Raw genomic sequence first — 27,726 nt, forward strand, 5'->3', positions numbered from 1 at the left:
AAAAAAAAAAAAAAACCAATGACAAAAAATAACAACAACGTGTATTTGGCCCTATACGGGCTGTGGAGGGTGCACGTACAGTGGTGGTGGATGCCGGGGGGAGGCCGGGGTCGGTGGGCGGGTGGGCGGGTGCGGGCGCAGGGCGGTCCTTACGGCGGGCGACCAGGCGTGTCTCCAGAGGGCTCGGTCTCGAGCGAGGGGCAGGTGGTGTTGACGCTGCAGCGCATCGCGGGAGCTTGTCAGTCCAGGGTTGACTGCGGGGTGACGAGGGGGAGAAGGAGGCGCGAGACGCACCAGGGGGCAGCGTTGGAGAGCTGGATCATAGATTGGCGAGAGTGCGGTATACCACTCATTCGGCGGCGAGGGCTGCGAGGCTGGGTGGAGCGTGGTGAGGAGGGGAGAGGGAGAGGACTCGAGGAAGAGGGCGAGCGCGGACGAGCGAAACTCGCTCGCGAGATTGGCTCGACCCGGCCCACGAAAGCTCAGCCTCGCGTCGCACGGGCACTCTCGTACATGCTTGCGACCGACGTGGAACACAGTTCTCTCTCGCTCTCAAGGACAGAAGGAAACGGGTGCGCGGAGACAAAGAGGACGACGTTGCACACGCTCATCCGACTCGATCAACCACATCTCGCGCACGACGACCTGACGACGACGCACACGAGCGAACGAAGAACGGGCACGTGTCACACGAGCAAAGGGCGGGAAGAGAGGCCGTGCGCGAAGCCCAGCAAAGGGCTCGCACAGGCTCGGACCCTCAACCCGACCTTGCCAGCGGACGCGCACCGGGTTCTCGAGACGCTTAGGCCTGGATGGTGACCTCGGCCTCGACGCCCGACTCGATCGACATCGAGGTCTGCGCACAGGAGACAGGGTCAGCAGCTGCCACTCGAAGATCCGGTCGCGAGGAGGAGAACGAGGGAAGGGGACGCACGATCTGCTTGACAACCTCGGCCGGCGAGTCGAGGTCGATGAGACGCTTGTGGATCTTCATCTCGAGGTGGTCCCAGGTCTTGGAGCCCTCACCGCAAGGCGTCTTGCGGGTGACGATATGGAGGCGCTTGGTCGGGAGACGGACCGGGCCCTTGACGCGGAGGTCCTTGTCCTTCGAGCGGTTGACGAGGTCCGAGCAGACTGTGGGTGTAAAGGGAGCGAGTCAGTCCCTTGTGCTCGTGCGGTACGGGTGAGCGAGAGGAGGCGAGGGGAGGAGAGGAGGCGCAGCTCACCCTTCTCGAGGGCCTTGACGTTGCGCGAGGTCAGGGTGATGCGGATGCGGTGGGTCTTGGCGGCAGGAGCGGCGGAGTCGAACTCCTTGTCGGCCTTAGCGACGTTAGACATGGCTGGTTGGGCGTTTGTTGGTGGAGGGGGGAGAAGGGGAGCAAACCTGCGAGCGAGGGCAACGGGGGAGGGTCAGGACGGGTCGCACGGGGTGCCAGAGTGGAGAGCACAGACGCACGCTGAACACTGGCACGTCCAAGAGGTGACTAGAGGTGAGGAGAAAGCGAGAAGGAGGCGAGCTCGCCTGCGAGTTTTGCCCCGTCCGCCAACTCGCAACGCTCGCTGTCGCTCTCGCAGGCCATTGAGCAGGTGCTGCCGGCCTTGCTGGTGTCTCTCAGACTACGCTGCTCGAATCTACCGGTCGAGCAACCTCGTTCAGCGGTCGAGCGACGAGCGGTTCTCCTATCCCTCCTCCGGCGAGCGCCGGAACTGATGAGGCTTTCACGCTCGCTGCACCTCATGGGCGACCGCATTGACGGCTGAACCTCTGCTCCTGCTGCTGGTGCGGGCCCTGCGCGGGCCGGCGGGCCTCAGTAGAGGCTGCCTGCTCCCCTCGCCTCGCTCGACCTTCCTCGCGGCCTGCTCCTCCGGCCACGAGCCCGACACCGAGCGTCTTTGGGCTCGGCCTCTCCCTCTGCCCCGCGTGCGCGCTCTCCGGCGATTCCGCACGCTCGAGCCTCGATCGTCTGTCCGGACACGGAGGGCGCAGGCACCTCCTCGCTTCCTCAGATTGCGCGGTCGTTTCTCCCGAGCTTCCTCTTTCCCGCCCCTTCGCCTCTCAAGTCGTCTCCTCCGAGGTGTGCCCGACTCATTCCGCCCGGCTGCTGTTGCGCACCGACTGACCTTGTGGATCTCGCAGCTCCTCTCGCGCGGTATCATGGCCTGCCTCAACGACGACGTCCTCCACCTCATCGTCGACGAGCTCGCCAAACACGTCGACGTCCGCCACGAGCACCCGTCGCGCAACGACGTCCTCGCGCGGATCTGCCTCGCGTCGCGCTCGCTCGCCCAAGTCGCCCGTCGCCGACTCTGGCGGGACATCGAGATCTCGCAAGGGCGGCAGCTCGAGATGCTCAAGGCGGCATGCTCGGCCGACGGACGAGGCGAGGGCACGACGACGTACACGGTGCGCTGGTCGTGGACGGCCAACGCCGCCCTCGTCGACCTTGTCGACGTCGCGAGGTGGTTGCCCGCCGTCGCGGACCTGCGCGTGCACGGCTCGTGGACCGACCTGGACCTGTCCGTCGCGCAGAAGTATACTTGTGCGTCCTCGTCTCACTCGTACTCCTATTGAACTGCCCTCACGAGCCCTCTCCCGCGACAGGTCTTCGTCGCCTGACGCTCGTCGGCGTCCGACTCTCGCTCCGCGAGCCCGTCGTGCTACCTCAACTCGAAGAACTGAGCATCTACAACGTTTCGACGCACTCGTCCTTGCCCTGTCGACTGTTCGACCCGGTCGCACTGCCCGCCCTGCGCGCCGTTCGCCTCGCGGGCTTCTCCGACTACCAGTCGTACGACACGTTCCAGCTGGCCGACATCCTCTCGCCCGCCATCCTCGCCCAACTCGACTGCATCCAGACGGACCCCTCGGCCCTCGAGCTCGACGGCGCCCTTGCCCGAGGCGACTCGCCGCCCGTCCTCGTCAAGCTCGTCTCGATCCCGCCGACCCTCCCCCGCCACGCCCTCTTCCAGTCCCCTCGCGCCTTCTTCACAGGCTTCGACACGCCATACACCAGCCGACCCGCACCCGCCGTCGTCCCGCCCGACGCTCACACCCCTTTCGTCGCCGTCTTCCCGCGCTCGCTCGAGGCGTCGAGCAGCGCTGCGCCGGGCGCCGCGCTCGCCATCGAGGACTTCAAGGTGGCGTGCAGGGAGCGCGGACACGACGTCGTCGACGGCGGCGAGCGGCCGGGCGACTCGCTCGAGGCGCTGTCGCCTGGGTTCTTGAGGTGGGCTCGGGCGCGCAAGGCGGCACAGGCGGCGGCAGGTCACTGAAAGGGGCGAGTCGACGTAGCGAGCGTCGTGCACTCGAGCATCTTTACCTGCAGCGCCGTTCTCGAGAGAGCCAAGCTGTCGCAAGCATGCTTCTGAGAGGGCCGCCGCTCGGGCCTCGCCCTCTCGCTCTCGCTCTCTCGCTTGCGGTTGGCCATCTCGCTACAGCTCGTGCGCACGATGAACTGCTGAACGCTGCAGGAGGAGCAAAGCCTCGACTGCAAGAGAGAGAAGTGCCCGAGAGAAAGAGCCCGCTCGCCTTGCATGCTCTGGCTCTCGGACTCACTCGCTCGCTGCAGCTCGAGTCGCGCGCATCTATGTACAGTCTATTTCCAGATGCCGACAGCTACAGCACGAGGTTCCACGCGTCGCTCTCGCGGTCATCGGCGCACAGCCTCGCCCACTCGAGCACGAGCAAGTAGACGTACACGAGCGCGTCGTCCCTCCTCGCGCACTCGGTCGCCCACGTGCGCCCGCGCTCGGCGACCTTGTACAGCGCCTCCTCGTGCGCGACGCCGCGGCGCACGGCGTCGAGGTCGCGCGGCGCGAGGGCGGCGGCGGGGAGCGCTTGGTCGCGCGCGACGGCGGGCACGGCCGCGAGGCCGAAAAAGTAGGCGAGGACGTGATACAGCTCGGTGTAGCGGACCGAGAGGGGCACGTAGTGGTACCACGGGATGAGCGTGTCGTCGAGGGCCTCGGTGAACAGGCGCGACTTGACGACGGCCGAGCGCGAGCGCATCAGGGTCGGGAACCGGCCCGAGTAGGCCGTGCCGTCGAGGTCGAGGACGGCCTTGAACAGGTAGTTGTGCTCGAACGGGACGTAGTGGCCGCCGTCGGTGAACCGGAACGACGGCTCGGTGCTCTGCGACTCGAGCGAGTCGGCGTCGCCGTGCTGGTCGGGCGCCGCGAACGCGACGTCGGCGAGGGCGGCGTTGAGGGCCGACGAGGGCAGCGTCGCCGACAGCGTGCGGTTGTCGGCCGTCGCGACGAGGACGCGGTCCTCATGCCGCCACTCGATGAGCCGGTTCACCTTGGACACGAGCCGGCTCCGCGTCCAGCCCATCCACTCGAGCCCGACCGAGCGCCCGCCCGTGTTGGTGCCGCGCCAGTAGAGCTGCGCACACGTCGAGAGAGGGTTTCAGTGTCGATGCGAGGTGCCTCGAGGGCGAGAGAGAGGGCGAGGGGAAAGAGAGAGGAAGAACCGTCGGGCGCACCTGGTTGGCCTTGCCCTTCCACTCGACGTCCTTGGCCTCGTCGTACGGCATGCGGTCGTACCACGTGTACCACGCCGGGACGAGCACGTCGGCGAACCCGGCGAGCTTGCTGTTGCTGAACACGGGCCACACGCCGTCGGTCCAGCTGAAGCTCAACGGCCGGATGAACGTCTGGTGCAGCTCCTGCAGGTCGGGCTGGTCGCACCACGTCGTGCGCTCGAGGTCCGGGTGCGCGAGGAACGCGCCGAGCTGCGGCGGCGTCGTGAAGCGCGACGTGTGGCGCTGCGAGACGTGCGGGTTGGTGCCGGGTGACGGCGAGAGGGGCGCACGACGGGCGAGCGACGAGGGCGGACAGGTTTGGCGGATGACGTCGTAGGCGGGTCGAGCTCCAGGTGCGCTCGCCTCGTGCAGGACAAAGTCGTCGAGCTGGTACGGTCGAGCTGTGCGCGCAAGAGGGAGCGGCGGACTCAAGGTCAATACTCGCTCGGGCTGTGCCACCAAGAGAGCGAACCCGTCAAGCACGCACGTTTTCGTCGTCGGCCACGTGCCTCGAGCTCGTTGCGGACCTCGTACGGCATGACGACGCGCGGCTCGTCGAGCTGGTTGACGAACAGGTCGACTGCGCGGCCACGACTCGCGCGAACGTCAGTGCGAGTCCGTCGACGATAGAGAGACAGGGAGAGAGTGGGCGCACCGTCAGGTAACCGCACGCCCTCGTCGATGAGCGCCTGGAGCATGTCCTCGAGCGCCCTCCTCGCGTCCTTGTCCTCCATGTCCCTCGCGCCGACGCCGAGCCCCTCGCGCCGCATCTCGTCCCACCTGACGACCCTCCCCTCGCGCACCCTGACCCGCCCGAGCGCACTCGCCGCGTCGCCCGCGTCGCCTATGCGCTCCATCCGCGCGCGGATCTCGCGCCCCTCGAGCCCCCACCACACGTCGAGCGAGGCGCGCAGCTCGTCGAACCCGTCGATCCGGCACGCTGCGCGCTGCGACGCAAAGTTGAACCAGGCGTCGTAGCCCTTTGGCGGGCGGCGGCCTCCTCCTCTTCCTGCGGCGGCGGCCGTGTAGCGCGCGGCGGCGTCGTGGAGGGTGCGCGGGGCGGACGCGAGGCGCTCGGCGTGGGTACGCTCGGCGGCGGCGATGAGGTGCGGGATCGGGTGTGGGAGCGAGAGAGGGGCGGTGAAGGGAGGGACGGGGAAGGGGAGGACCCGCACGACGAGGAAGGCGAGCGTGAGGAGGACGAGGCGGGTCGTCCAGGTCGTTGCGGCGATTGCTCGGGCGACGTGGTGCGCGACGTGTCGTGGACGAAGTGCTGCTGCAACGGCCGTGCTCGCCGGTTGACCTGGTGCCGTGCTGGTGCCGCCGCTCGCGGTCGAGGTCGTCGGGAGGAGCGACGCGACGAGGTCGTGGTCGCTCGACTTGTGCGCGTGCTTGGCGGCCCCGGTGAGCGGGCGAGTCGAGCTGCTCATGGGCCTGGTGAGGTGGCGCCGGCCCGCACGGCGGACGTGTCGAGCAAGGCAGCGAGGTCGAGGAGGCGAGCTTGTGGGGGAGGAGGCACAGCTCGGCGCAGCTGCGGCACGGGGCGACAAGGTTTGCGGGTGCAGGGACGCGCTGGCTGCTCGGCGCGCTGTAGTCGGCGCAGCGGCGAGAATGGACGGAGTCGAGGGAAGGACGGGAGGACAACTGATGAGTCTCTCGCTCTCGCACGCAAGGGACAGCTCTCTCTCGCTCAGTTGTAACAGAAAGGTGCCACGAGTTACAGGCGCACACTGGCAGGCGGGCACGGGACGACGCTCTACTTGCTGCGGGCGGCAGAGAGACGGAAAGAGGTTAGTCGATCCGGCGAGGAGGAGGGCGGCGAGAGGAGGGTGGACGTACGTGTGGTGGATGCGCAGCGGCTTCGACGTGTAGTCGTAGTTGCTGCGGGCAGGGGGAGCAGGTATGGGAGTGCGCGATGGTGGGCGAGGGCGGGCGAGGAAGAGAGGGGCAAAGCGAGAGGTCAGTTCCTGCGTCAACGAGGTGCCAAACCAGAGGGAATGAGCGAGGGACGCACTTGGCGTAGCTCTTGGGGACAAACTTCTGCACGTTGGGCCGCTGGACGTAGTACTCCCAGCCCTGCTTCTCGGCAAAGTGGACGGCGTCCTCCTCCGTGTTGAACCTACGCGACGGCAAAGAGGCGAGCGTGAGTGGGTGCGCAGAGACAATGCGCAGAGAGATAGAGAGGGCGAGTGACGCACTTGAGGTGGGTGCCCTGGACGTAGTCGCCGCTGTTGAGGTCGAGAAAGGGAGGCGGGAGAGGGTGGAGGAGGAAGGTCAGCGGTCTCTCCTCTTGCGCGACGCTCCGGTGCGCCGCCTCGACTGTTCCCCGGCTCGAGGTGTAGTAGACCGCGGCTCGTGAGAGTGGCCGAGGTGGGAGAGAGGAGGTGGGGAGGGAGAGAGGAAAGGGGGAGGGGGTGGGACGCACGAGCTAGCCCAGCCCATGAGCGGGTTCTCCCAGCGGCCGGCGCCCTGGAGGATGTCCCAGTCGATGCGCCAGTGGTGCGAGGTCGTCTTTGCGGACGAGGTCGAGGGCGGCGCGGGACGGTAGATGCGAACGGGGCGGCGGTGCATCTCGTCTGTTTCGCGCGCTCGAGGGGTCAGGGCGGTCGCGGGAGGGTGCTGCAGGGAGGTGGTGGGACGCACCGGGAGCACCACTGACGACGCCGGCCTGGGTGATGGCGCCCTGTGGCCGCTCGGCGGGGACCTGGGCGCGGCCCTCTGCCTCGACGGCGCGGACGGGGATGTTGGTGCCGGCGCGAGCCGAGGTGGCGAAAGTGCGCGCAGTGGCGCGGACAGCAGGCAGGCGAACAGAGAGCATGGCCGAGTGGTTGGAAGGACGAGAGCTGATCGCGCTGATCGCGAGCCAACCGACGAGCGACGAGGACGACGGCCACCGTCCCGCTCCAGCTCTCCCTCGCGACTGTCGCAAAGTGGCCTGCAAGCTACTCACAGCTCTCTCGAGCTCAGCATGCAGGCGCACGCGCTCGAACGAGTCGCCCTCGCCTCGTCGTCCTCCTGCGAGCTGCATCCCGACTCGACACCGACTCGGTCGTTCTCTCCCACTCCAGCAGAGCGTGTGCAGCCCCGCTTGGCCTGCCTACGTGCAGCTAGAGAGAGCTTGCGTGGGCCGAAAAGGCGCGACGAGTCTCACGCACGCTCCTCGCACCCCCGGTTGCCTCGGAACCGGCGCCTCTCGTCCTCTCTCTCGCTCTTCACCACAAGCTGCTGCGCTTGCACGCTTGCTCAAGGTCGCACCAGCAGACCACCCTCCAGCCCGTCGCACCCCTCGCGCGCTCCCGCCAGCCTGCGACCGCGGCCTCGAGCCGTCCGTCCACCTCGACCCACGCGCCTCGCCCCCTCCTCGCGCCCAACAGCACCGCGAGCACCATGGCCGCCATGCGCGTCCGCTCCGTCACCGCACCCGACATCGGCGTCGACCCTCACCCGCTCGCCCCGCCGCCCGCGCCCTCGCCCTTCTCGTCCCACTCGTTCCCCTTCCTCGCCAACGACCTCGCGCTCAACCCCGCCGCCAGCCCAGCGCCGTACACCTTTGGCACGCCCCATTTTGACCGCTCGCACGTCGGCACGAGAAGGGGCCCACCCGGCCACGGCCACGGCCACCACAAGGTGTCGAAGAAGCGCAACGAGGAGAGCCGCCAGCGCCACAGGCTCGCAAAGCTCCTCGTCCACGACGCCGCCAAGAACTCGCGCAAGTCGGGCCACCTGAGCTGTGCGTCCCTATCTCTCTCTCGTCAGCCGCCGACGGCGCACTGACTCTGGGTTGACGCTCGCAGGCGAGGGTTGTCGCTTGCGCAAGCGTGCGTCCGCTCCTCCTTTCTTTTCCTTGCGCACAGAGCTGACAGCTCTCTTGTTACGCAGTGAGGTGCTCGAGGCAGCGCAACTGCATCGCGTGCGTCGAGCGCGGCGAGCCGTGCGTCTGGAAGGGCGGCCGGCCTGCATCGTGCGTCGCGCCTCTCCTCCCCTCTTGCGCCCCTCCCTCGCGCGGTTCCTGACACCCTCTTGCGTCCCCCCACAGCGGGCTCACGCCGCAGGACATCCGCGACGGCATCACCGTGGCCAGGCGCGAGCTCGCGCGCCTCTCGCGCCTCGCGCGCCTCCTCGCCGCGCGCTACATCAAGCGCGAGGCCGCCCTCGCGCACGCCGAGGACCGTGAGCCGCGCCGCCCGCCGTCGATCGACGACGTCATCGAGGCCGAGCGCGTCGACGAGGCGTCGCACGAGGGCAGGGCGCTCGAGGAGGCCGAGGCGCTCTTGTCGCTCGGGACGCCGACTGTCGGCAGGTCGGGCGACGAGGACGGGCGCGACGGGTTCGGCGAGGGCGGGTACGGCGGCGGCATGGACGACATCCTCGTCGACGACCTGTTTGTCGACGACGTGCGGCCCTCGGCGTCCTCGTCATCGTCGTCGTCGAGCCGGCCCAACGACTTTCGGCACCGCGGCCGCACCTCGTCGTCCAAGCGCCCCGCGTCGCACCGCTCGTCGGCGATGTCGCACACGCACGGCGCGACGTTCGCCCCGCGCCTGCGCGTCACGATCCCGCACGCGTCGTCGTCGGGGCGCACGGGCCCGGGCCCGCTCTCGTCGGGCGCCCGCAGCCTGCTGCAGCAGACGCCGCACGCGCCGAGCCCGCTGCGGTACCCGCCCATCGTCGCCCAGTCGTCGGCCTCGCCCCCTCCTGCGCCGGCGCCGGCACCTGCAGGGGCCGCACCGCCGACCCGCTCGCCCGCGCTCGCCGCCGCCGACACCGGTGTCGCGCCCTCGACAGCCCTGCCCTCGCACCCGTCCTTCCCGCTTGCCCCCCTACCCTCGACCGCCAGCACGCCGCCCGAGCTCGGCCCGACCTACTTCTACCCGGCCCTCCCGCCGCCGCTCATGTCGCCCACGACGGCCTCCCACCTCGCCGCGACGCGCGCTGCGGCCCTCGCCATGCGGGTCGACCCCAAGGTGCTCGAGGCGCGCAAGAGCGCGCACGAGAAGCGGTGGGAGGGGGCGGTGAGGAGGTTGGAGGAGCGCAGGAGGCGCGAGGTGAGGGGCGAGAAGGCGGACGAGGAGGAGGGGAGGGGGAGGGAGAAGGTCGAGAGGGTGACGAGGGAGTGGCGAGTGGGGCAGGGCGGCGGGAAGGGGGACCAGAAGGCGGCGATGGACGTCGGCGACGCGCCGAGCGCGGGCACGACCACCTCGTCCAGCCTCGGCGCCGACAAGGACCCGTCCTCTGCGCCCGCGCCTCAGCGCTCGCCCGGCACCCTCAGCCTCGCCGCCAAAGACCTCGTCACGTCGGCCATCAACCGACAGCAAGCCCTGCGCGGCCCCCTCTCGAGCTCGACCTCGCCCTCGGACCCCTCCTCGTCCTTCCCCGCCCTCTCGCACCGCCCGATCCTCTCCCTCGACGCCCAGGGCGCCTTTTCCGCCTCGGCGCTGCACCACCACTCGCTCTTGCGCACGCCGAGCGCGCACCTCGTCCACGACCACCACCGCCCGCACACGCCCTCGCGCCTCTCGCCCTCGTCCCTCCACTCGGCCTCGGCGACGACCCCGACGCTCCTCGGCGGCGCGCGCATCACGCTCTCGCCCCTGCGCAGCGCGGCACCGCACCTGAGCGCCGTCGAGGAGGGCCTGCGCCCGATCAACTCGCTCCTCGGCGCGCTCGCGGCCGGCGCGGTCGGCGTCGACGAGCGGTTCGAGCCGCGCACGGAGCGCGCGAGGGACTTGCTCCTCGGCGCGCTTGACGATGAGGGCGAAGGCGCGAGGGACGAGTGGGACAGGTTCGAGCCGCAGCTCGAGGAGCGGGTCGAGCAGTCGGCGATGGAGGTGGACTCGCCGGCGCGCGACGGCGACGAGCTCGATGTGGGCGCCGGGTCGGGGTCGGACGCGGATACGGAGACGGACGGCAGGAGCTCGGTCGGGAGGGTGAGCAGGCGTAGCGCGAGGAGTGCGGCGGACCTCGAGGAGGAGGACGAGGACGAGGAGGACGAGTCGCAGTCGGGCGAGTCGGACGGTGGGAGCGAGTAGAGCAGTCTGTATCGACGAGTGCGTCCTATCGTGTATCTCGTCGAGCCACTCGCACCCGAGCGAGCGAGAGGAAAGTCGACGCGCTCGCGGCCTTCCCAAGTTGCTCGGCCTCCTCGAAGCTCGAAGCCTACTCTCGTTCGACGAACCCTCTCGTTCTCGGCGCTCTCCCTCCTTCGTCCGTCTCGCGAGATTGCAAGAAAGGGAACAGATTGTTTTAGCAGCGGCAGTCTATCGAGCCTCGACGGCCCCGACCCCAGTGTACACGCGCACGGACCCCTCGCGAACCTCGCCTCGTCCCTCCCTCCCTCGACCGGCGCGCCTGGCCGGTTGAGCCGACTCGGACCCGTCGCCCACCGTCTAGGCACCCTCCCAGGCACGCTTCCACCAGGGGAGCTTGCCCTTGAGCGCCTCCTTCTCCTCCCAGAGCGCCTCGTCCTGGTCGAACTCGCGGCGGCCGGTGACGAGGTCGACCTCGGCCGCCGGGATGCGCTTGGTCTTGTAGACGAACTTCCAGCCGCTGCGAGGTGGGGTCCGGTAGAGAGACGGTCAGTGAGGGTTCCGTGCGAGGAGGGCGAGGCGACGACGGCACGCTCGGCGTGGAGGAGGAAGGGAGAGACCCACAAGAAGAGGGCAAGCCAGAACGGGATCGCGACGTAGTTCGTGATGAGCGTTTTGTAGTTGAACTTGGGCGTGAACGAGTCGAAGCCTGCGCGAGAAGGAGAGAGGTCAGGTCGGGTCCGGCGACGACGACAAGGACGAGCGCAGCGGCGCCAGTCACGACTAATGCGGACTCGCCCTTGAAAAAGGTGACCACGGCCGTGATGCCGAACGCGATGTACGCCTGCAAACGACGAGAAATCGGCGTGAGCGCCACGGACCCCAGGTCACACGAGAGGAAAGGACGACGCACAGCGTACGGCTGGCACGGCGCCTTCCACGGAAGCGTGTCGCGCGAGATGCCCTGCGCCTTGAGCGCGTTCATGAACGAGATGTGCGAGTAGAGGATGCCCTGTGAGGCGCGGGAGGTGAGCTCGAGTCGGCGGAGCGGCGAGGAGGAGCGGGATGGGGCGCACCATCCACGTGAGGGCGCCCAGAAGGGTCACCGTGGCCGTGAAGTATGAAAAGACTTGGTAGGAGCCAGGGCCAACAGCCATGAAGCTGCAGGGCCGTTGAGAGGCGGTTTGAGAAGGTCGTCGGGGCAGGATGAGTCAGTCTGGGCCCTCTCGTGGCGCCGCGACCCGGAAAGGTGTAGAACACGATAGGGAAAGAGCGAGAGAGGACATACGCGATGCAGCAGATGATTGAGCAGAAAGCCGTCGCGTAGTAGGGCGTGCCGAAGCGGTTGACGCGCATAAAGAACCGCGGCGCCTGACCTTGAGCGGCGAGCGCGTAAAGGGTCCTCGTACCGATGTACAGGTCACTGTAGACGAGGTGAAGCGAGAGGAACGGGGCGGGAGAAGAATGGGGAGGGAGGAAAGGGGACGAGTCAGCTTGGCTCGTTTCGCTGGCGACCTTCCTCTGCTGCAGAGAGGGCCCACCTGTTGGCGGCAGAGAGGACAAAGAGCAGGATGGCGCCGTTGATGATGTCGGGCAGCACGCGAATCTCGGCACGCTCGATGGCGACTGAGTAGAGGGCGACGACGAGAAGGTCAGTGCCCGTCGACCCGATGACGACGGGGCGGGATGTAGCGACGCACGAACGAAAGGACTGGCGGCGGCCGACGTCTTCTTCTTGGTCACGGCGATGAGGCCCGGGTCCGTCGCCTTGAGGATGAGGCCGACGACTGTGGTGAGAAGGGTCAGTCGAACTCGAAATGAGGGGCTCGAGCGCGACGACGCACCAAAGACGCTGCCGATGTAGAAGACTGCGAGGTGGGGACAGAGTGTCAGCACGGTGCCCTGGGTGCCCTGGGAGTGCGCGAGCAAGAACGAGCGACGCACTGAGGATGCGGGCGAAAGTGCGGCGGATCGTGGCCGGTACAGTCTTGCGCGGGTTTTTCGCCTCCCCGAAAGTGACTCCCACGAGCTCGATACCCATGTAGGCGAACAGGGCCGACGTCATGCAGCTGTGGGCGAAAATCGAAGCGAGGTGAGCACGAAACCCTCCGACGAGATGCTGAGCGGGTGCGGCGAGGGACGGGACTAACGACCATACACCCAAGAAGACACCCGTGTCGTTCTGGAAGATGTAGTGACTGAATGGCTGGTCCCGCCAATTCCTGTGGAAGGAGGAAGAGAAGGAGGAAGAGAAGGAGGAAGAGGGGGAGAAGGAGGAAGAGGGGGAGAAGGAGGAGAAGAAGGTCGGCTCGATGTTGCGGCGAGCTCGGCTCGACGCAGGCCGACACGACGGCCGAGTCTCTGTCGAGCGAGCCTGTGAGAGAAAGAGGACGCACCGGAAGCCGATACGGCCGACGCCGGGAACGCCGCCGAGGTCGATGATGAGGCCGAGGAGGATGAGCCCGGTGAGGACGACAATCTTGAGGAAGGACGCCCAGAACTGCAGTGCCGAGCGAGTGTGAGCCCGTATGCTCGACGATGGAGGAAACAGGGTTTAAGGGAAAGGAGAACGTACCTCGATTTCGCCAAAGAGCTTGATACCGAGGAGGTTGAGGATGACGATGAGGACGATGAAGATGGCGATCCAAGCTCCAGTCGGGACCGTCGACGTCCAGTACGTGATCACGAGAGAGCCGGCGACAACTGGGGAGACGCGAGGAGGTCAGTCGAGGTCGTCGCAAGGCGGGAACGAGCAGGACGCGAGCAGGACGAGTTTGCTCCTCACCATTGTTGGGCGTGACGACAAGGTACTTGGCAAGGTAGCACCACCCGACGGCGACGCCGAGAGCGGGGTCGACGAAGCGCGAGGCGTACCCGCCGAAGCCCTGGAGGAAGAAGAGGAGTAGTGTCAGTTTCGGGTCCGCCTCATGACCGTCTGCACGGGACGACGCACCTTCTTTGACGGCAAGTAGGTCGCCATCTCGCCGAGCGACATCATCGTAGCGAAGGCGCAGAAGCCCATGATCTGTGGCGAGGAGGAGAAGGTGAGCGACGAGAACGTGCACGGTCCGCTCCCTGAAGCGGCTCAGACTCACGACGTAAGCGAGGAGCAGGCCGACAGGTCCACCGCGAGTCAGAGCGGACCCGGAGCCGATGACGAGACCGGTACCAATAGAGCCGCCGATGGCAATCTGCGACGAGGAGAAGGAGGATGAGGAGGAAGTCAGGGAGGCTCTCTCGCGGGGAATGAGCGACGACGCACCATGGAGATCTGCCTGGCCTTCAAGCCACGGTGCAAGTCCTCGTTCTTGTCGATGCCCTCGTCAATCTGGCCGTCGTACGCGGCCGCAGGACCGGGCGACTGGCGCTCGTTGACGCTGCTGCCGCCGTTGAAGCCCTTCTCCGAGTCGATCTCCTTGTCGAGCATCGTGCGTGTAGCTCGTCGAGCGGGTCGAGCGTGTAGAGCGGGTGACGAGAAAGAGGAGAACGAGAGCCGGAGAGAGGGCACGGGCAGCCTCGCCGTCGGCGACAAGGCGCAATCAGGGCTCGCTCCTCGTGCGGTGCTCCCTACCTTCTCAGCCCTGGGCTCGATTGCACTCGAGCGACAGCCAAGCCTTTTAAGCGCGCTTTTTCGAGGTCACCCGGTGGGTAGAAAGCGCGGGGGCGGACGTCCACGAAGGGTCCGTGTTTCGATTCGCCGCCGGACTCTCACACCGCCGAGCCCGGCGTGCCGCAGCGTTTGCGCGCATCACCAGACGTGCAAAGTTGCGCTGGGTGCGACCGTCCGACTTGTCCCGCAGGCGCACGAGCGGTCACGAGAGCGTGGACGCCGCGAGAGAGGTCAACTTGGGAAGGCCGGCGTACGATCGACGCCCGGACCGCCTCCTCCGCAAACTCTCGCGAACGCTCGACGAGCACGGGGCACCTGGTGCTTTAGCTCGCTGCGAGCCACAATCTCGCACGCTTGCGCTATCAAACGAAAACTCCTCGAGGCGCGCGCTTTGACCGCTGCGGCGTCCCGCCGGCGTACCTCGACCCGCGTTCGCAGAGGTCGGCGCGCGGTCGCCGCCATTCAGCGTCTTCCAAGAGGGTCGTGCGTCGAGCACCGCCCGCGAGGAAACGCCGGGACGGCCGTTCGACCGGGCAAGCGGTCGCTGCGGCGGTCGAGCCCGTCGCACCGGTTCCGCGCTTTCGAGCTCTCCTCGCTGCGCTCTTTGTGCTGCAGGCTCGCTGCTGCTCCGACCGACCCGTTCCGCTCCGGCGCTCGACGTAGATCGAGCCTTTCCCCCACGCTCACGCGAGGGACGAGCGCGCTCCTCTCGTGACCTCTTTCGCCGCAAGTCCGATCTCTCTCTCGAGCGCACAGGGGTCCAGCGAGAACGGTTCGTCTTTGATGATCACAAGTGAGGGAGGAGAGGAAGAGGTGGGTCGCTAAGGGAGAGAGGGCGAGGGAGAGAAAGGGCAAGGGAGTGGGGGCAGGCGGTGGGCACAGATGGAGAGAGGGCTTGGACGAGTCGAAAAGATGTGTCGAGAGCGAGGTGCGTGAGAGGAGAGGGAGAGGGGAGCATATTCAGGCGAGGGAGGGAGAGGGGAGTGCGAGATGCGGCGGGCGAGGAGGGAAGGGAGGGTCCGACAAAGACAACTTGAGGAGAGAGAGAGAGGCGATAGAGGACGTCTAGAAGTCGCCCTTCTTGTGCGCAGACCTGTGGAAGAGAGCGAGGGTCAGGAAGTCTCGCTCGAGGAGAGCGAGGCAGAGGATGAGAGAGGGGGACGCACTGGCTGTCAAACTCGACGCGGTGCGCCTCGAGGTCGAACGCGGCGGCGCAGAACTGCTCGATCTCGAGCGCGTGCTGCTTCTTGGAGCCCGTGGCGACCGACGAGGTCGGACCGCGACCGGCAAAGTAGACGCGGCGCGTCTTGTGGTGCTGCGTCTCGCGCATGGCCGTCTCGATGCGGGGCTGGACGTAGGTCCACGCGCCGTTGTTGATCGGCTCCTCCTGGACCCAGTAGGTCGTCGCGTTCGGGTACCGGTCGAGGTGGGGCGTGATGAGGTCGTACGGGAGCGGCGACAGCTGCTCGACGCGCGAAATGGCGACGTTCTTGAGGCCGCGCTTCTCGCGCTCGGCGAGGAGCGTGTAGTAGACCTGGCCCGAGCACAGGATGTGGCGCACGACGTCGTCGGGCGCGGCAAAGCCTTCGGGCTCGGCCTCGGCGATGTAGCGCTGGAAGTGCGTGTCGGGCCCAAACTCTTCGAGCGACGACCGCGCCTGCGGGTGACGGAGGAGGTTCTTGGAGAAGGTGACGACGAGGGGCTTGCGGTAGTCGCGGTGGATCTGGCGACGCAGGGCGTGGAAGATGTTGGACGGGATGGTCGGGTACACGATCTGGAGGTTGCAGTCCTGGACCTGGCGCGCCTGCTTCTCCGGCGTCGGGTAGATGAACGGGTGGTCGTCGCACAGCTGGAGGAAGCGCTCGATGCGCGCCGACGAGTGCTCGGGGCCTTGGCCGTCGTAGCCGTGCGGGAGCGACAGGGTGAGGCCCGAGCGCTGCAGCCACTTGCGCTCGCCGGCGGCGATGAACTGGTCGATCATGATCTGGGCGCCGTTGGCAAAGTCGCCGACTGCGAGAGAGGGGGAGAGAGGGCGAGAGAGGGCGAGTCAGTTTCGCGTTGCTCAAAGGAGGACGACGACAAGAGGGAGAGGTGGGACGCACACTGCGCCTCCCAGATCACGAGGAGGGCCGGGTCGACGAGCGAGTAGCCGAGCTCGAAGCCGAGGACGCCGTACTCGGACAGGGACGAGTTGCAGACCGTGACCGGGCCCTGGCCCTCGCCGAGGTGCTTGAGCGGGACGTACTGCTCGTCCGTCTTCTGGTCGTGCAGGACGGCGTGGCGCTGCGAGAACGTGCCGCGCTCGACGTCCTGGCCCGAGACACGGACGTGGACCTTTTCGAGCGCGAGCGTGCCGAACGCGAGCGCCTCGGCCGTCGAGTAATCGATGTTCTTGCCCTCCTCGATCGAGGTGCCGCGCGTCTTGAGGATGCGCTGCAGGTTGCGGTGGACGTTGAAGCCGTCCGGGTACGACGAGATGGTCTTGCCGACGTGCTTGAGCGTGTCAAAGTCGACGCCGGTCGGGCGCGCCTCGAGGACGTTCTCCTTGAGCTCGCGCGGCGAGGGGAAGCCGTCCCACGACGACGAGAGCCACTCCTTGGACGTCGGCTTGTATTCCTTGCTCTTGTCGAACGACTCCTCGAGGAGGCCCCACACCCACGACTTGTGCTTCTCGGTCTCCTCGTCCGTGAACGACTTCTCCTCGACGAGCTGCTTGGTGTACAGCGACAGGGTCGTCGGCTGGTTCTTGATCGTCTCGTACATCTTGGGCTGGGTGAACATGGGCTGGTCGCCCTCGTTGTGGCCGTGGCGGCGGTAGCACACGAGGTCGACGACGACGTCCTTGCGGAACTTGGCGCGCCAGTCGGCCGCGAGCTGGCACACGTACGTGACGGCCTCGACGTCGTCGGCGTTGACGTGGAAGATCGGGGCGTCGATCGCCTTGGCGATGTCGGACGGGTACGGCGTCGAGCGGCCCTGCGACGGGTTGGTGGTGAAGCCGATCTGGTTGTTGACGACGATGTGGACCGTGCCGCCCGTGCCATAGTTGGGCAGGTCGGCAAAGCCCATCGTCTCGTACACGACGCCCTGGCCGGCAAAGGCGGCGTCGCCGTGAAGGAGGAGGCCCATGGCGGTCGACGGGTCGGCCTCGCCCTCAAAGTGCTGCAGCGCCTTGGTCTTGCCGAGGACGACGCCGTTGGCGGCCTCGAGGTGCGACGGGTTGGCGACGAGCGACAGGGCGACGCGCTTGCCGTTGGGCGTCGGGCGGACGTAGTTGGCGCCGAGGTGGTACTTGACGTCGGCCGCCGCCTCCTCGTTCGGGTCCTGCGACGGCGCAAACTCGGCGAGGATGGCCTCGGTCGGCTTGCGGACGACGTTGGCGAGGACGTTGAGGCGACCACGGTGAGGCATGCCCATGACGACCGACTTGACGCCGTGGTCCACCGAGCGGTCGATGAGGGCCTTCATGCCGGGCACGAGCGACTCGCAGCCCTCGAGGCCGAAGCGCTTCTCGTTCGGGTACTTCGACGCGATGAAGCGCTCGAACGAGTCGGACCACACGAGGCGGTCGAGGATGGCCTTCTTCTCCTCGGTCGAGTAGTTGTACGGGTTCGGGATCTCGATGCGCTCGCGGATCCAGTCGCACTCGTCGCGGTTCGGGATGTGGATGTACTGGATGCCGATCGAGCCACCTGTGCGAGAGCGGGGAGAGAAAGAGGTCAGTACGGGCGTCGAGAGAGCCGAAGCCGAAGCGAGTCGAGGGGAGCGAGGGAGGAGGCGAGGACGGACAGTAGATCTTCTTGCACGTGTCCATGATCTGGCGGAGCGTCATCTTGTCGGTGCCGGCCTTCTTGAAGCGCGGGAGGATGCCGGCGCCGAGCTCAAACTCCTTGTCGAGGTCCTTCTCGGTCCAGCCGTAGTGCTCGAGCGTGAGCTCCGAGGGCGTCGTGCCGTCGAGGTCGGCGTGGCTCATGCCGAGCGGGTCGAGCTTGGCGATGTGGTGGCCGCGGACCTGGAACGCGCGGACGAGGAGCTGGACCTGTAGGTCGTGGGAGGAAGGAGGAGGGCGATCGGCTCGAGGTCAGTCTCGAGGTCCTCGTCACCCCGCCTGGCGCACGGGTTGAGAGCAAGAGAGCGAGGGACGGACCTTCATGTGGTCCTCGATCTGGCCGCCGCCGCCCATGTTGAGCAGGACGGGCGCCGGGCCCTCCATGCTGTCGCCGATGGCGATGGGGGGCGCCTGGAAGGCCTGGCTCGCGGGGAGGCCGCCCTCGGTGAGCTCAAAGTAGGCCCTCCAGCTCGCGTGCACGCTCGACGGGTCCTGCAGAAGGCGAGTCGAGGGTCAGTCAGGTGGTCTCTGCGGTCCGGCCTTCTCCGAACGAGCTCGAGGGACAACAGGCCGACCGCTCGACGGGGAGGGGCGAGGATGAGACGAGAGGATGCGCACCTGCTTCCACTCTTCAAGCATGGCCTCGGCATAGCTGGCGCTGCCGCCGTTGAGCGGTTCGAGTCGCGGGGTGGCGGCGGTGAAGGGGCGCGCGAGAGCCGGCGAGCGACGGGCGCAGGCCAAGGGCCGGGTGCGCGGGAGAGCCCTGAGGGCGCGTGCAGACGCAAGCATGGGCCTGGCGGACAAAGGTCGAGTGGGAAAGCGTCGTTGCGGAGACGACGAGGCGAGCGACGACGACGACGACGACAACGAGGGCGGAAAGGCCGCTGGCTCTCGCTCTGCACTCGCCGCTCAGAGTGCTACAGCCACAGGCTAGGCAGCTCGGCGTCGCTCGCCTGGACCGCTCCGCCGTGGCCTTGCGCTGCCCCTGTCGCCTGTCCTCCTCCCTCCCTCCTCCGCCTTCACCCGGTCACCTCGGCTTGCGCACTCTCTCATTAGGCCGCGCGTCGAGCGAGAGTGCCTGCTTGCACGCTGCTGGCTGGCACGGCCGAAGCGCCCAGCTCGCCGCCGTCTGCCATGGGCCGCTCCGGCTCAATCCCGCGGCATCGCCGAACCTGCTCGGCTGCCCTCTCTGCTACAGCGGTCGAGCTCGCCGTTCCTCATGCTCGTCGTCGTGGAGCACGCTGCTCGGCTACTGCGGCACCCGCTCGTCGCGGGCGCACCGAGCGACTCTCTCGTCGTCCCTCGACCTCGTCCAGGGTCTCTCGATCTGCCGCGACTCGCGCTCGCCTCTCTTGGCCCGCCACCAGCTGGCACAGGCTCGGTGGACACATAAGCTTGCGCCGAGGGTCTCGACTCGGCTGTGGAGGGACGGCGGGCGACCTCTCCTGCACGAGCCGCTCCCAGACGGCTTCCACGTCGAGCGAGCCTCTCGTCGCCGAGATCCGCTCTGCTTTCCCAGCGAGAGACTCTCGCGCAGCGGTCAGAGACCAGTGTGAGCGAGTCGTGCAAAGAGAGCAGCCGTCACTGCCGCTTGGTCGACGCAGCCTCGCGACCTTCTCAAGCTCGTCCTGCGAGCTCGGAAGCAGGCTGCAGTGCAACGACCCTGCTCAACACTCAGTACGGCTCACCGACCGTCTCGAGCACCGTCGGCGTCCCCGTCCCGTCCTCCCTCCCCTCGCGGCTGTCCCTGCTCCCCGTCGCGCTGCTCCTTCTGCGCCCGTGCGACCCACCCGCACCCGCACCCGCTCCCGTCCGACTCGCGCTCCTGCCCCTCCTGAGCCCCTGCGCAACCGCGAGCGCCGCCTCCTCCTCAGCCGTCAAGCCCGCCCCGTTCGCACTCGCCCGACTCGAGCTCCTCATGCGCGCGTTGCCCGTCCCAGCCTCGTCCCACCTCGCTCGCCGCTCGCTCCTGCCGCGCTCGCGCCGCTCAGCGTCCTGCGCCTCGGACCCGCCGATGGCGCCCATCTGGTGCGCGTACGCGCTCGACCTCGAGCTCGAGCGCGTCGTGAGCCGCGTGCGCGAGCGCGACGAGCTCTTGCCGCCGCCGCCGCCGCCGCCGCCGGTCCCGGACGTGGACGGCTCGCGAGCACCCGAGGACGGCGCGGGGGGAGGGCCGGCGGACGTGAGGGTGAGGGAGGCGGAAGAGGGCGAGGGAGGGAACGAGTAGCCGGTCGAGGTGCGCGTCGGGGCTCGGCCGCGCGAGTTCTGGCGGGTCGAGGCGGGCGACGTCGGCGCGAGGTGCTGCTGCGGGTGCCCGTTCGAGGCCGAGGTCGAGGCTGCAGCAGCAGCAGCGGCGGCGGCGGCGGCGGCGACAGAGCGGGCCTCGGCCTCGCGCGCGCGGACCCGGTGCAGCCACGCGCTGTCGCACACGCGCTGGATGTCCCACCTCGAGCGCGGGTCCTTGTCGAGGCAGCCCTTGAGCACCTCGAGCGCCATGGCGCGCTCCTCGCGCTCGTCGTCGTCGGCCTCGCCCGCCGCCGCGTCCGGGTCGAGCTCGACGGGCACGTCCCACTCGCCCTTGACGAGGCGCACCCGGAGCCGGAGCTCCCACTCCTCCCAGATGGGGAGGCGCGCGGCGACGAGCGCGTGCAGGACGCACCCGAGGGCCCACATGTCGATCGACGGGTGCACGATCGGGACGGGCGAGCGCATCGCCTCGGGCGACGAGTACGGCAGCGAGCCGACCGGGTGCAGGAGCGCCGACAGGGGCGAGTTGCTCGGCGGCGCGGCGACGGCCGACGCGTGCGGCGAGGGGAGGATGGCCGATGCGCTCAGGCCCGTCGAGAGCGGTGCGCCCGGCCCGACCGACGCCGCGAGAGCGTGCTGCCCGTGCTCCTCGCCGTCGCCTGCGCCGCCGCCACCCGGGCGCGAGAGCGAGCCCGCACGCGCGAGCGCGGCGAGGGGCTGCACGCCCTGGACGGCGCCCGTCGCCGCTGCGGGCGCCTGCTGGTGCGGGATGACCTCGGCGAGCCCAAAGTCGGCAATCTTCCACACGCGGCGGGTCCTCGCCTTTGCGGCGCCGGCGACGACGCCCGACTTGGCCTTGCTCGACGACCGACCTCGGGACCGGGACGTCGACGACGACGACGACGACTCGACGACGGCGGCGGCGGTGGCGCTCGCGCCGACGGCGGGCGGCACCTCCCAGCACCCGACGACGTTCTCGAGCTTGAGGTCGCGGTGCACGACGCCGGCCTCGCGGTGGAGCCACCACACCGACTCTGCGACCTGGAGGAACGCCTCGCCGGCCTCGTGCAGCGGCAAGCCCTTTGGCCCGGCCGCAGCGGCCGCAGCAGCAGCGGCGGCGGCCGACGACGCCGGCGGCGACAGCGACGACGCCGTGCCGGCGATCGGGATCGACATGCGCGCGCGCCGAGGTGCGCCGCGCGCCCGCCCTCGCGACGCCGACCTGCGCCCCCCGCCGCCGCTCACGCTCGACGCCGCCGAGCTCGACGACGCGTCCGGGTCGGACGGTTCGCGGTTGCGCGTCTCGGGGCGCGTGACGTACTCGAGGAGGGTGCCGCCCTCGGCGAGGGGCATGAAGACGTAGTCGAACTCGGCCGTGCGGTGCGTGCCGAGGAGGCCGACGATGTGCGGGTGGCCGCCGCGCCCGGTCCAGCGCGTCACGAGGCGCGAGTGGTCCGTCCCGCCCGACGACGACGACGAGGAGGAGGACGAGGCCGGGACGAGGCGCGACAGCTGGCGCCAGAGCGAGATCTCGCGCTGCAGGAGCAGGTCGAGCAGGTCGACCTCGCCGTCGGGCCCGCCCTCGCTCGCGCTCGCGCCCGCGCCGTCCTGCGTCGCCGCGCGCGCCCGGTCCCTCTCGCGCTCGCGCTCGGCCGCCGCAAAGAACCCGCCACCGCCTGCGCCTGCGTCGCCGCCGCCGTCGAGGCGCGGCGCGCTCGTGCCGAGGAACGACTCGTCGATCGCGGGCGGGCTCGGCGCCGGGCTCTCGAGCGGCGCCATGCTGACGCCGCGCATGCCGGCGAACCGGGGCCGGATCGGGCTGCTCGTGCTGCGCGAGCGCTCGAGGTCGGTCCCGGCGCCGGGGCCGCCGCCGCCGATGTCGAGCCGCTCGCGGTCGCGGTCGAGGCCGAGCGCCGCCCCTCTGAGCGACGCCCGGCGCGGCCCTGCCCCTCCTGCTCCTGCTCCTCCAGGCGGACCGAGCCCGCTCCCGAGCCCGGGCGTGCGCGCCGCCGAGCCCGACACGGGCGCCGGGTGCATGTGGACGGTGCGGTGCGCAAACTCGCCGTCGAGCGCACCGCCGCTGCCCATGGCCTCGCGCAGGGCCGACAGCGACACAAAGTGCGGGTGCCGGCGCGGGATGATCTTGACGGCGACGCGCGTCTCGTCCCTCGCCGTCGTCGCCCTCTCGCCGCCCGGGCCGTCGCCGCCGCCGCCGCCGCCGCGCGAGGGCGTAGGCGAGATGCGCCGGCGGCGGACGGCCTCGCGCACGAGGCCCATGCCGCCACGGCCGAGCTCGCGCCCGAGCTCGTACTCCCACTCGTCGTCGGCGCCGTCGTGCGTCGCGCACAGGCGGTACCCCTCCTCGTCGCCGCGCGGCGGGAGGACGAACGGCGCGTAGGCGTGCGCGTGCGACGCGCGCGACGAGGGTGCGCCGGTGGGTGAGGCGAGGCGCGAGCGCGCGCCGGGCAAGGGGGGAGAGGGCGAGCGCGCGCTGCCGACGCTCGACGGGGGCGAGAAGGCGCTGAGGAAGCTCGCGGCGGGCGTCTGGTGCTTGGTGTCGGGCACGGTCGCGCCGGCGCGGTGGTACTGGTGCGACGACGCCGAGCCGTTGTCGCTCGTGGTCGGGCTGCCCGGCGCCGACGAGCCGCCTGCGACGCTGCCCGGGCCCGGGGCGGCGGGGAGCGACGGGCGCGGCGCGGCGCCGAACGAGCCGATGCGGAGGCGCGAGAAGGCGTCGCGTGCGCGCAGGGACGGGTTGCGCGTGACGCCCGCCGACGAGGATGGGGCGCCGGAGCTAGCGGACGCGGCGGCGGTCGACGAGGCGAGGCCGAGCGACGACTGGGCGGCGGCGGCCTTGGCCGGGGTCGACGACGATGGGCCGATGAGGATAGAGCTGCCGAGAGGTTCCTGTGGGCGCGATCGAGGAGAGTTAGGGTTGGCGGGCCACGTTCGAGGTGCGAGGTCAGGTGAGCTGGCGAGCGGGTGGGGGGCGGGCGACTGCGAGGAGAGTGGGCGGCGCAGGCAGGGGCGGGAGGGGGGTTGGGGACAGAGGGACGAGGACGGACCTCGCTCGGTGGGCGCATACAGGCGTCTTCGGTGTCGCGGTAACGGTCGGGAGCGGGAGCGGCGGCAGGCTCTGGGCTCAGGGTGCGCATGACGGCGTCGCCCTCGGGGTCGCTGTAGCGGGAGGTCGGGTGGGCCGCGTAGGCGGCTGTGGCCGAGTAGGATCGGTCATGGTCGAGCGCGAGGTCGTCGTCGTCGAGGCGGGAACAAGTCGGCGGCGAGGTGGGGAGGTCGAGGTCGTGGTCGAGTCGAGGGTGGGCGAGGGCGTTTGTCGAGGTGCGGTCAGACTGGCGAGTGTCGAAGGACGGCGAGTGTGCCCAGTGTGCCCTGTCAGGCGCGGGCCAGACTCGGTCAGTGCGACGAGGACAACAACGAGGGCGGGGACGGCGGACTAAGGCAACGAGGCGACGGCGAGAGGGTGGACGCACATGGGACTTTGCCGAGGGTGATGCACGAGTTGCCCTTGTGTGCTGCAGGTGGCCTCGTAGCAGCAAGGTGCGGTACAGGGCGAGAGAAGAGAGCGGGGGAGAGATGAAGCTGGCCTGGCCGGACGACGACGACGACGAGCTCGACAACCACTCACACGTTGCCGAGAGCTGCACGGTCGACAGCTACACGCCACTATGGCCTCAACAGCCCCGGCCCCCGAGTCGCTCCTCGCCGTCGCACACTCGCTCCGCTCGACGCTCTCCACCCTCGTCTCGCCCGACGGCTCTCACCACCACAGCCACGCCCTGAGCCAAGTCCCGCCTGCCGCCATCCCTTACCTCAAGCAACGCACCCGCGACTCGATCACCCACCTGCGCGCCGGCTTGACCGCCCTCTCGCACCTCGCCCTCGACGGCGCACCCGCAGCACCGCCTCGAGCACCAACGACCCAGCCCGACCCGCGCGACCGCGACAAGCTCCTCACCCTCCTCCGCGACGCCGCCCTCGCCGAGCAGCCCCTCCTCGACGCCCGCACCGCCTCCCTCTCCGCCTCCTCGTCCTCGTCCTCGCGCGCCCTCTTCCCCGCGCGCACCCCGGCACCCGGCTCGGGCGCACGCGGCATCCTCGACACGCTCGAGCGCGTCGCGGCCGACCTCGGCCTCGTCCACCTCCGCGACGACCCGGCCCTCGACGGCCGCGACGAGGGCCCCGTCGTCCTGTCGCTCGGCGGCAAGCTCATGGCCGTCGACGTCGAGCTGTCGTCAACCTCGACCTCGGACGCCCCGCAGCAGCAGCAGCAGCAGCGCGTCGAGCGCACAAAGGTCGCCTACGTCGTCGCCGGGCACGACGCCCAGTGCCCCGCCGCGTCCGACAAGCTGCACGCGCTCCTCGCCGCACCGCCGTCCGCCACCACCGAGTCGAGCAGTAGCTCGGCGCAGGTGCGGTGGCGCGGCGTGAGGACGCTCCTCGAGGAGCTGCACGAGCTCGACGACGCGACCGAGCGCACGGGCGACGACTGCTTCGCGAGGCTGACGCGCGACTTGCCCGTCGAGCTCGCTCAGGCGATCTCGTGAGCTCTCGTTCTCCCCTCGTCTCGCGAGGACTCCTCGGGTTACAGCACTGACACCCTGCGTGCGTGCAGATCCTCGCCGACCTCGCTCCGCCTCCTTCCCTCCCCGTCCTCGCTCCTTCCTCGCCTCGTCTACCACTCCCCGCCAATCCCTCTATCCTCCTCGACCACCTCGGACGACGACGACGGCACCCACACGGCGACCATCTCGCTCACGGCCATCGTCAACGCGCCGCTCGCCAGCGGTGGGTCCGACCTGGCGCGGCCCTACGTCGCGCGCTTGAGCCCCGCCGTGCCGCTCTCGCGACGGACGGCGAGGAAGGTGTGCGAGGCGCTCGGGCTTGAAATTGGGCACGAGGGAGCGGCGAGGATGGACGAGGAGGGGCAGGGCGAGCTGGACCGGGACGAGCAGGAGGACGCCGAGGGGTGGGTCGGGGCGCTTCTTGGCGCTCAGGACGGGCTTGAGCGCGCTCAGAAAGAAGGAGCCACAACCGTGCGTCCCCTCTCGCTCCTCATCCACCGCGACGGCGACGAGCGACCGAGACTGACGACCTTCCCAAACGCAGACGCACCCCGACTGCCCGCCGCTCTCCTTCACCCTCACCCCCGCGCCTCCCTCGCTCCCTCCCACCCCCTCTACCGCATCCTCGGCACCCTCCCCGTCACCCAGACCCGCACCGCGCCTCGTCGCAACCCACCTCCGCTTCGCCCACGCCCCGCAACTCGTCGCCGCGCTCGGCGTCCTCGACGCCCAGGTGCGCGCCGGCGCACTCGTGCGCAGCGCTGTCGTCGTTCCGCGAGGGTCGTCGCCGGCTGGGCGGATGAGGGCGGGCGCCGAGGGGGCGGCAAGGCCGGCCAAGAGGGCGAGGGCGAGGGAGGGAGGCGGGCTGGGCGGGATGACGCTCGAGGACCTCTTTGCGCGTGCGTCGCTCGCTCTCGCTCTCTTCCGCTTTCGTGCCAGACTCTCTCGCTCTCTCGCGACGCACCCTGACCCTCGTCCGTCCCGCAGCTCCCTCGCCCGGCGCTCCTCCCCCACCCGTCCCCATCTCGGTCCACCCGACCTCGTCCCCTCGCGGTCCAGGCGTCACCTTCACCTTCCCCCTGCTCCTCACCACCTCGACGTCGACCTCGTCGTGCGACCCAGGGCTCGCCGGCGCGCCCGTCGCGCTCGAGCTCGTGTGTCCATACGCCCACAGCCACAGCGAGGGCGGCGCGTTCACGGCGAGGCTGCACCTCCCTCGCGCGCTCAAGCTCGCCTCGCCTCCTTCGTCGAGCTCGCCGGGCGGCGCGCAGGCGGGCGAGGGCAGCGACGAGGAGCAGCAGCAGCGAGAGGAGGCGGCGCGGGCCCGGCTCGAGAGGAGGCTCGAGCGCGTCGCGCGCGTCTCGGGAGGCGATGCGGGGCTCGTCGTGAGGGAGGTGCTGCGGCGGGTAGGAGCGGCGATGGCGCCGACGGGCGAGGAGGGAGAGAAGGGAGGGTCGTAGAGGAGAGTGCAACGAGGTGGTGCGCGAGAAGGACTTTCGGGCTCTCGAGAGCTCTCAGGGTCGCGGCGAGTACGGCGGACCAGGAACATGTACGCTCTGTGCACCGCCCCCGGATGACCTGAAGAACGCGCTCGCTACAGCTCCCCCGCTCGTCCGCGCTGTTCATAGTACTCGGTGAGCGCGCGCTCGATCCTCGGGTCGCCGCTGCCGGCGCCCGTGGCGGCCCACTCGAAAAGGCGGATTCGCGCAGCTGCCACCAGCCCCCTCAGCTCGGCGTCCTTGTCGCAGCCGATGGCCAGGAGCTGAACAAGCCGATTCGTGAGGAGCGCCTTGTGCTGGAGAAGGCTGATCCAGGTGGCGTCGCGCATGGCCAGGTGCCTCAAGCCTGCGCGTCCCAGAACGGCCGCGACGCCGATGAATACGATGGCGCACTGCTGGGCGCCTGTGAGCGCGTCGTAGCCGCGTGCGCCGCATTCTTCGAGGCGGCGCGCAGACGCGACGTGACGACCCAGGACGTCTCGGTCGCCCAGGGAGCCGCGCAGCCAGTGGACGAGCATGAGCTTGTCGGGAAGCTCACTCTGCTCGTACGCGCCGCTGACGATGTCCTGCACGATCATCTGCAGATGTGACAGCGAATCAGTCGCGTGCACGGGTCGAAAGGACGGGCGGGCGAGTGGGCGGGCGGACGCACCTCAGCGGGCTGGCGGCTGTTTGACGTGCGTGCGATCTGCTTGCGGATCGTCACGCCAGGCTCGAGGTCCGTGTCGTCCAGATGATGCTCGATCCAGGTCGCTTCGTCGTCGGTGAGCGGCATGACGGCGAACGGGTGCGCCTTGCCGGGCCCGCAGACCGTCTTGTGCGCCGGCCAGACCTGTGGGCAGTTGCTGGGTCAGCTCGGGCTCATCAAGAGAGGTCGAGAGAGGGGACGCACGAGTTTCTGGTGGTCCTTGCCGCAGAAGAAGAGCGAGATGCCGGCCTCGACGCACGCCGAGCAGCGGTGGACCGTCTCGACGCCGCAGACCTCGCACGGCTGCGGGACTGGGTCGGAAGGCATAGATGATCGATGCAGAAGATGAAGAAGTGCGCTCGAGCTCGGCAGCGGTGCCGGTCGCTGAGGGGAGAGGAGGAGGAGGGAGGACGAGAGCCGCCTTCGCCAAGTCGAACCTCTTGCTCCTCACCCTCACTACCCTCGCCCCTTGCTGGCTGAGAGACGCACTCGATCGCATCAGCAGACTTCTCGAACACGCCTCCGAGTACCAGCACCCGGCCCCACACCGTCCTCGCCTCTCCAGCTCCCCTCATCAGCCACGAGCACACACCTCCTCCACGACATCACCCTCATCGTCCAACCTGCGAGATGAGCTCCGAGTGGGACCAGACGTGCCTCGTGTGCGGCATCAAGACCGAGAACCGGTGCTCGAGCTGCGCCAAGGCCGGCATCGACCTCT

The 27,726-nt window shown here is 69.1% G+C and overlaps 9 protein-coding genes across 9 annotated transcripts; 3 read left to right on the top strand and 6 right to left on the bottom strand.

Moving 5' to 3' along the window:
* Window positions 1-802: 802 nt before the first annotated feature.
* Window positions 803-1,317, bottom strand: RHOBADRAFT_5747 (40S ribosomal protein S20; the record flags this gene model as incomplete). The annotated part of the gene is made up of 3 exons (XM_018418443.2): window positions 803-856; window positions 935-1,134; window positions 1,227-1,317. Coding segments are annotated over 3 exons (345 nt in total), but the record flags the coding sequence as incomplete, so codon positions are not given.
* Window positions 1,318-2,155: 838 nt separating this feature from the next.
* Window positions 2,156-3,273, top strand: RHOBADRAFT_47598 (uncharacterized protein; the record flags this gene model as incomplete). The annotated part of the gene is made up of 2 exons (XM_018415013.1): window positions 2,156-2,540; window positions 2,603-3,273. The coding sequence occupies 2 exons, from the start codon at window positions 2,156-2,158 to the stop codon at window positions 3,271-3,273; spliced, it is 1,056 nt and encodes a 351-aa protein (XP_018267691.1).
* A 313-nt stretch (window positions 3,274-3,586) lies between these two features.
* On the bottom strand, window positions 3,587-5,652 carry RHOBADRAFT_30816 (glycosyltransferase family 90 protein). The gene is made up of 4 exons (XM_018412926.1): window positions 5,347-5,652; window positions 4,485-4,870; window positions 3,854-4,384; window positions 3,587-3,769 (listed from the first exon to the last, which is right to left on the bottom strand). Exons 1-4 carry the CDS (start codon window positions 5,378-5,380, stop codon window positions 3,617-3,619), a joined length of 1,104 nt encoding a protein of 367 aa, XP_018267692.1. The 5' UTR covers window positions 5,381-5,652; the 3' UTR covers window positions 3,587-3,616.
* A 709-nt stretch (window positions 5,653-6,361) lies between these two features.
* RHOBADRAFT_19197 (uncharacterized protein) lies at window positions 6,362-7,341 on the bottom strand (the record flags this gene model as incomplete). The annotated part of the gene is made up of 5 exons (XM_018412475.1): window positions 6,362-6,404; window positions 6,538-6,642; window positions 6,722-6,751; window positions 6,949-7,099; window positions 7,167-7,341. Coding segments are annotated over 5 exons (504 nt in total), but the record flags the coding sequence as incomplete, so codon positions are not given.
* A 569-nt stretch (window positions 7,342-7,910) lies between these two features.
* Window positions 7,911-10,586, top strand: RHOBADRAFT_56481 (uncharacterized protein; the record flags this gene model as incomplete). Its single annotated transcript, XM_018418367.1, has 4 exons — window positions 7,911-8,253; window positions 8,318-8,341; window positions 8,403-8,484; window positions 8,560-10,586. 4 exons carry the CDS (start codon window positions 7,911-7,913, stop codon window positions 10,550-10,552), a joined length of 2,442 nt encoding a protein of 813 aa, XP_018267694.1. The 3' UTR covers window positions 10,553-10,586.
* Window positions 10,587-10,909: 323 nt separating this feature from the next.
* RHOBADRAFT_40232 (uncharacterized protein) lies at window positions 10,910-13,976 on the bottom strand (the record flags this gene model as incomplete). Its single annotated transcript, XM_018413695.1, has 17 exons — window positions 10,910-11,069; window positions 11,174-11,235; window positions 11,331-11,393; window positions 11,463-11,561; window positions 11,626-11,710; window positions 11,838-11,972; window positions 12,091-12,175; window positions 12,250-12,336; window positions 12,394-12,417; window positions 12,494-12,618; window positions 12,700-12,771; window positions 12,946-13,049; window positions 13,125-13,252; window positions 13,335-13,434; window positions 13,503-13,574; window positions 13,645-13,740; window positions 13,812-13,976. 17 exons carry the CDS (start codon window positions 13,974-13,976, stop codon window positions 10,910-10,912), a joined length of 1,662 nt encoding a protein of 553 aa, XP_018267695.1.
* A 942-nt stretch (window positions 13,977-14,918) lies between these two features.
* Window positions 14,919-18,657, bottom strand: RHOBADRAFT_30823 (uncharacterized protein). Its single transcript, XM_018412927.1, has 6 exons — window positions 18,607-18,657; window positions 18,307-18,480; window positions 17,949-18,198; window positions 16,262-17,851; window positions 15,326-16,169; window positions 14,919-15,252 (listed from the first exon to the last, which is right to left on the bottom strand). The coding sequence occupies exons 1-6, from the start codon at window positions 18,625-18,627 to the stop codon at window positions 15,225-15,227; spliced, it is 2,907 nt and encodes a 968-aa protein (XP_018267696.1). The 5' UTR covers window positions 18,628-18,657; the 3' UTR covers window positions 14,919-15,224.
* Window positions 18,658-23,921: 5,264 nt separating this feature from the next.
* On the top strand, window positions 23,922-26,308 carry RHOBADRAFT_56484 (uncharacterized protein; the record flags this gene model as incomplete). The annotated part of the gene is made up of 4 exons (XM_018418368.1): window positions 23,922-24,796; window positions 24,869-25,289; window positions 25,363-25,717; window positions 25,806-26,308. The coding sequence occupies 4 exons, from the start codon at window positions 23,922-23,924 to the stop codon at window positions 26,276-26,278; spliced, it is 2,124 nt and encodes a 707-aa protein (XP_018267697.1). The 3' UTR covers window positions 26,279-26,308.
* A 104-nt stretch (window positions 26,309-26,412) lies between these two features.
* On the bottom strand, window positions 26,413-27,332 carry RHOBADRAFT_47604 (uncharacterized protein; the record flags this gene model as incomplete). Its single annotated transcript, XM_018415014.1, has 3 exons — window positions 26,413-26,895; window positions 26,970-27,149; window positions 27,210-27,332. 3 exons carry the CDS (start codon window positions 27,330-27,332, stop codon window positions 26,413-26,415), a joined length of 786 nt encoding a protein of 261 aa, XP_018267698.1.
* Between the last annotated feature and the right edge of the window lie 394 nt (window positions 27,333-27,726).

This window comes from Rhodotorula graminis, assembly GCF_001329695.1.
Source record: "Rhodotorula graminis WP1 unplaced genomic scaffold RHOBAscaffold_20, whole genome shotgun sequence".
NCBI classification, from domain to species: domain Eukaryota; kingdom Fungi; phylum Basidiomycota; class Microbotryomycetes; order Sporidiobolales; family Sporidiobolaceae; genus Rhodotorula; species Rhodotorula graminis.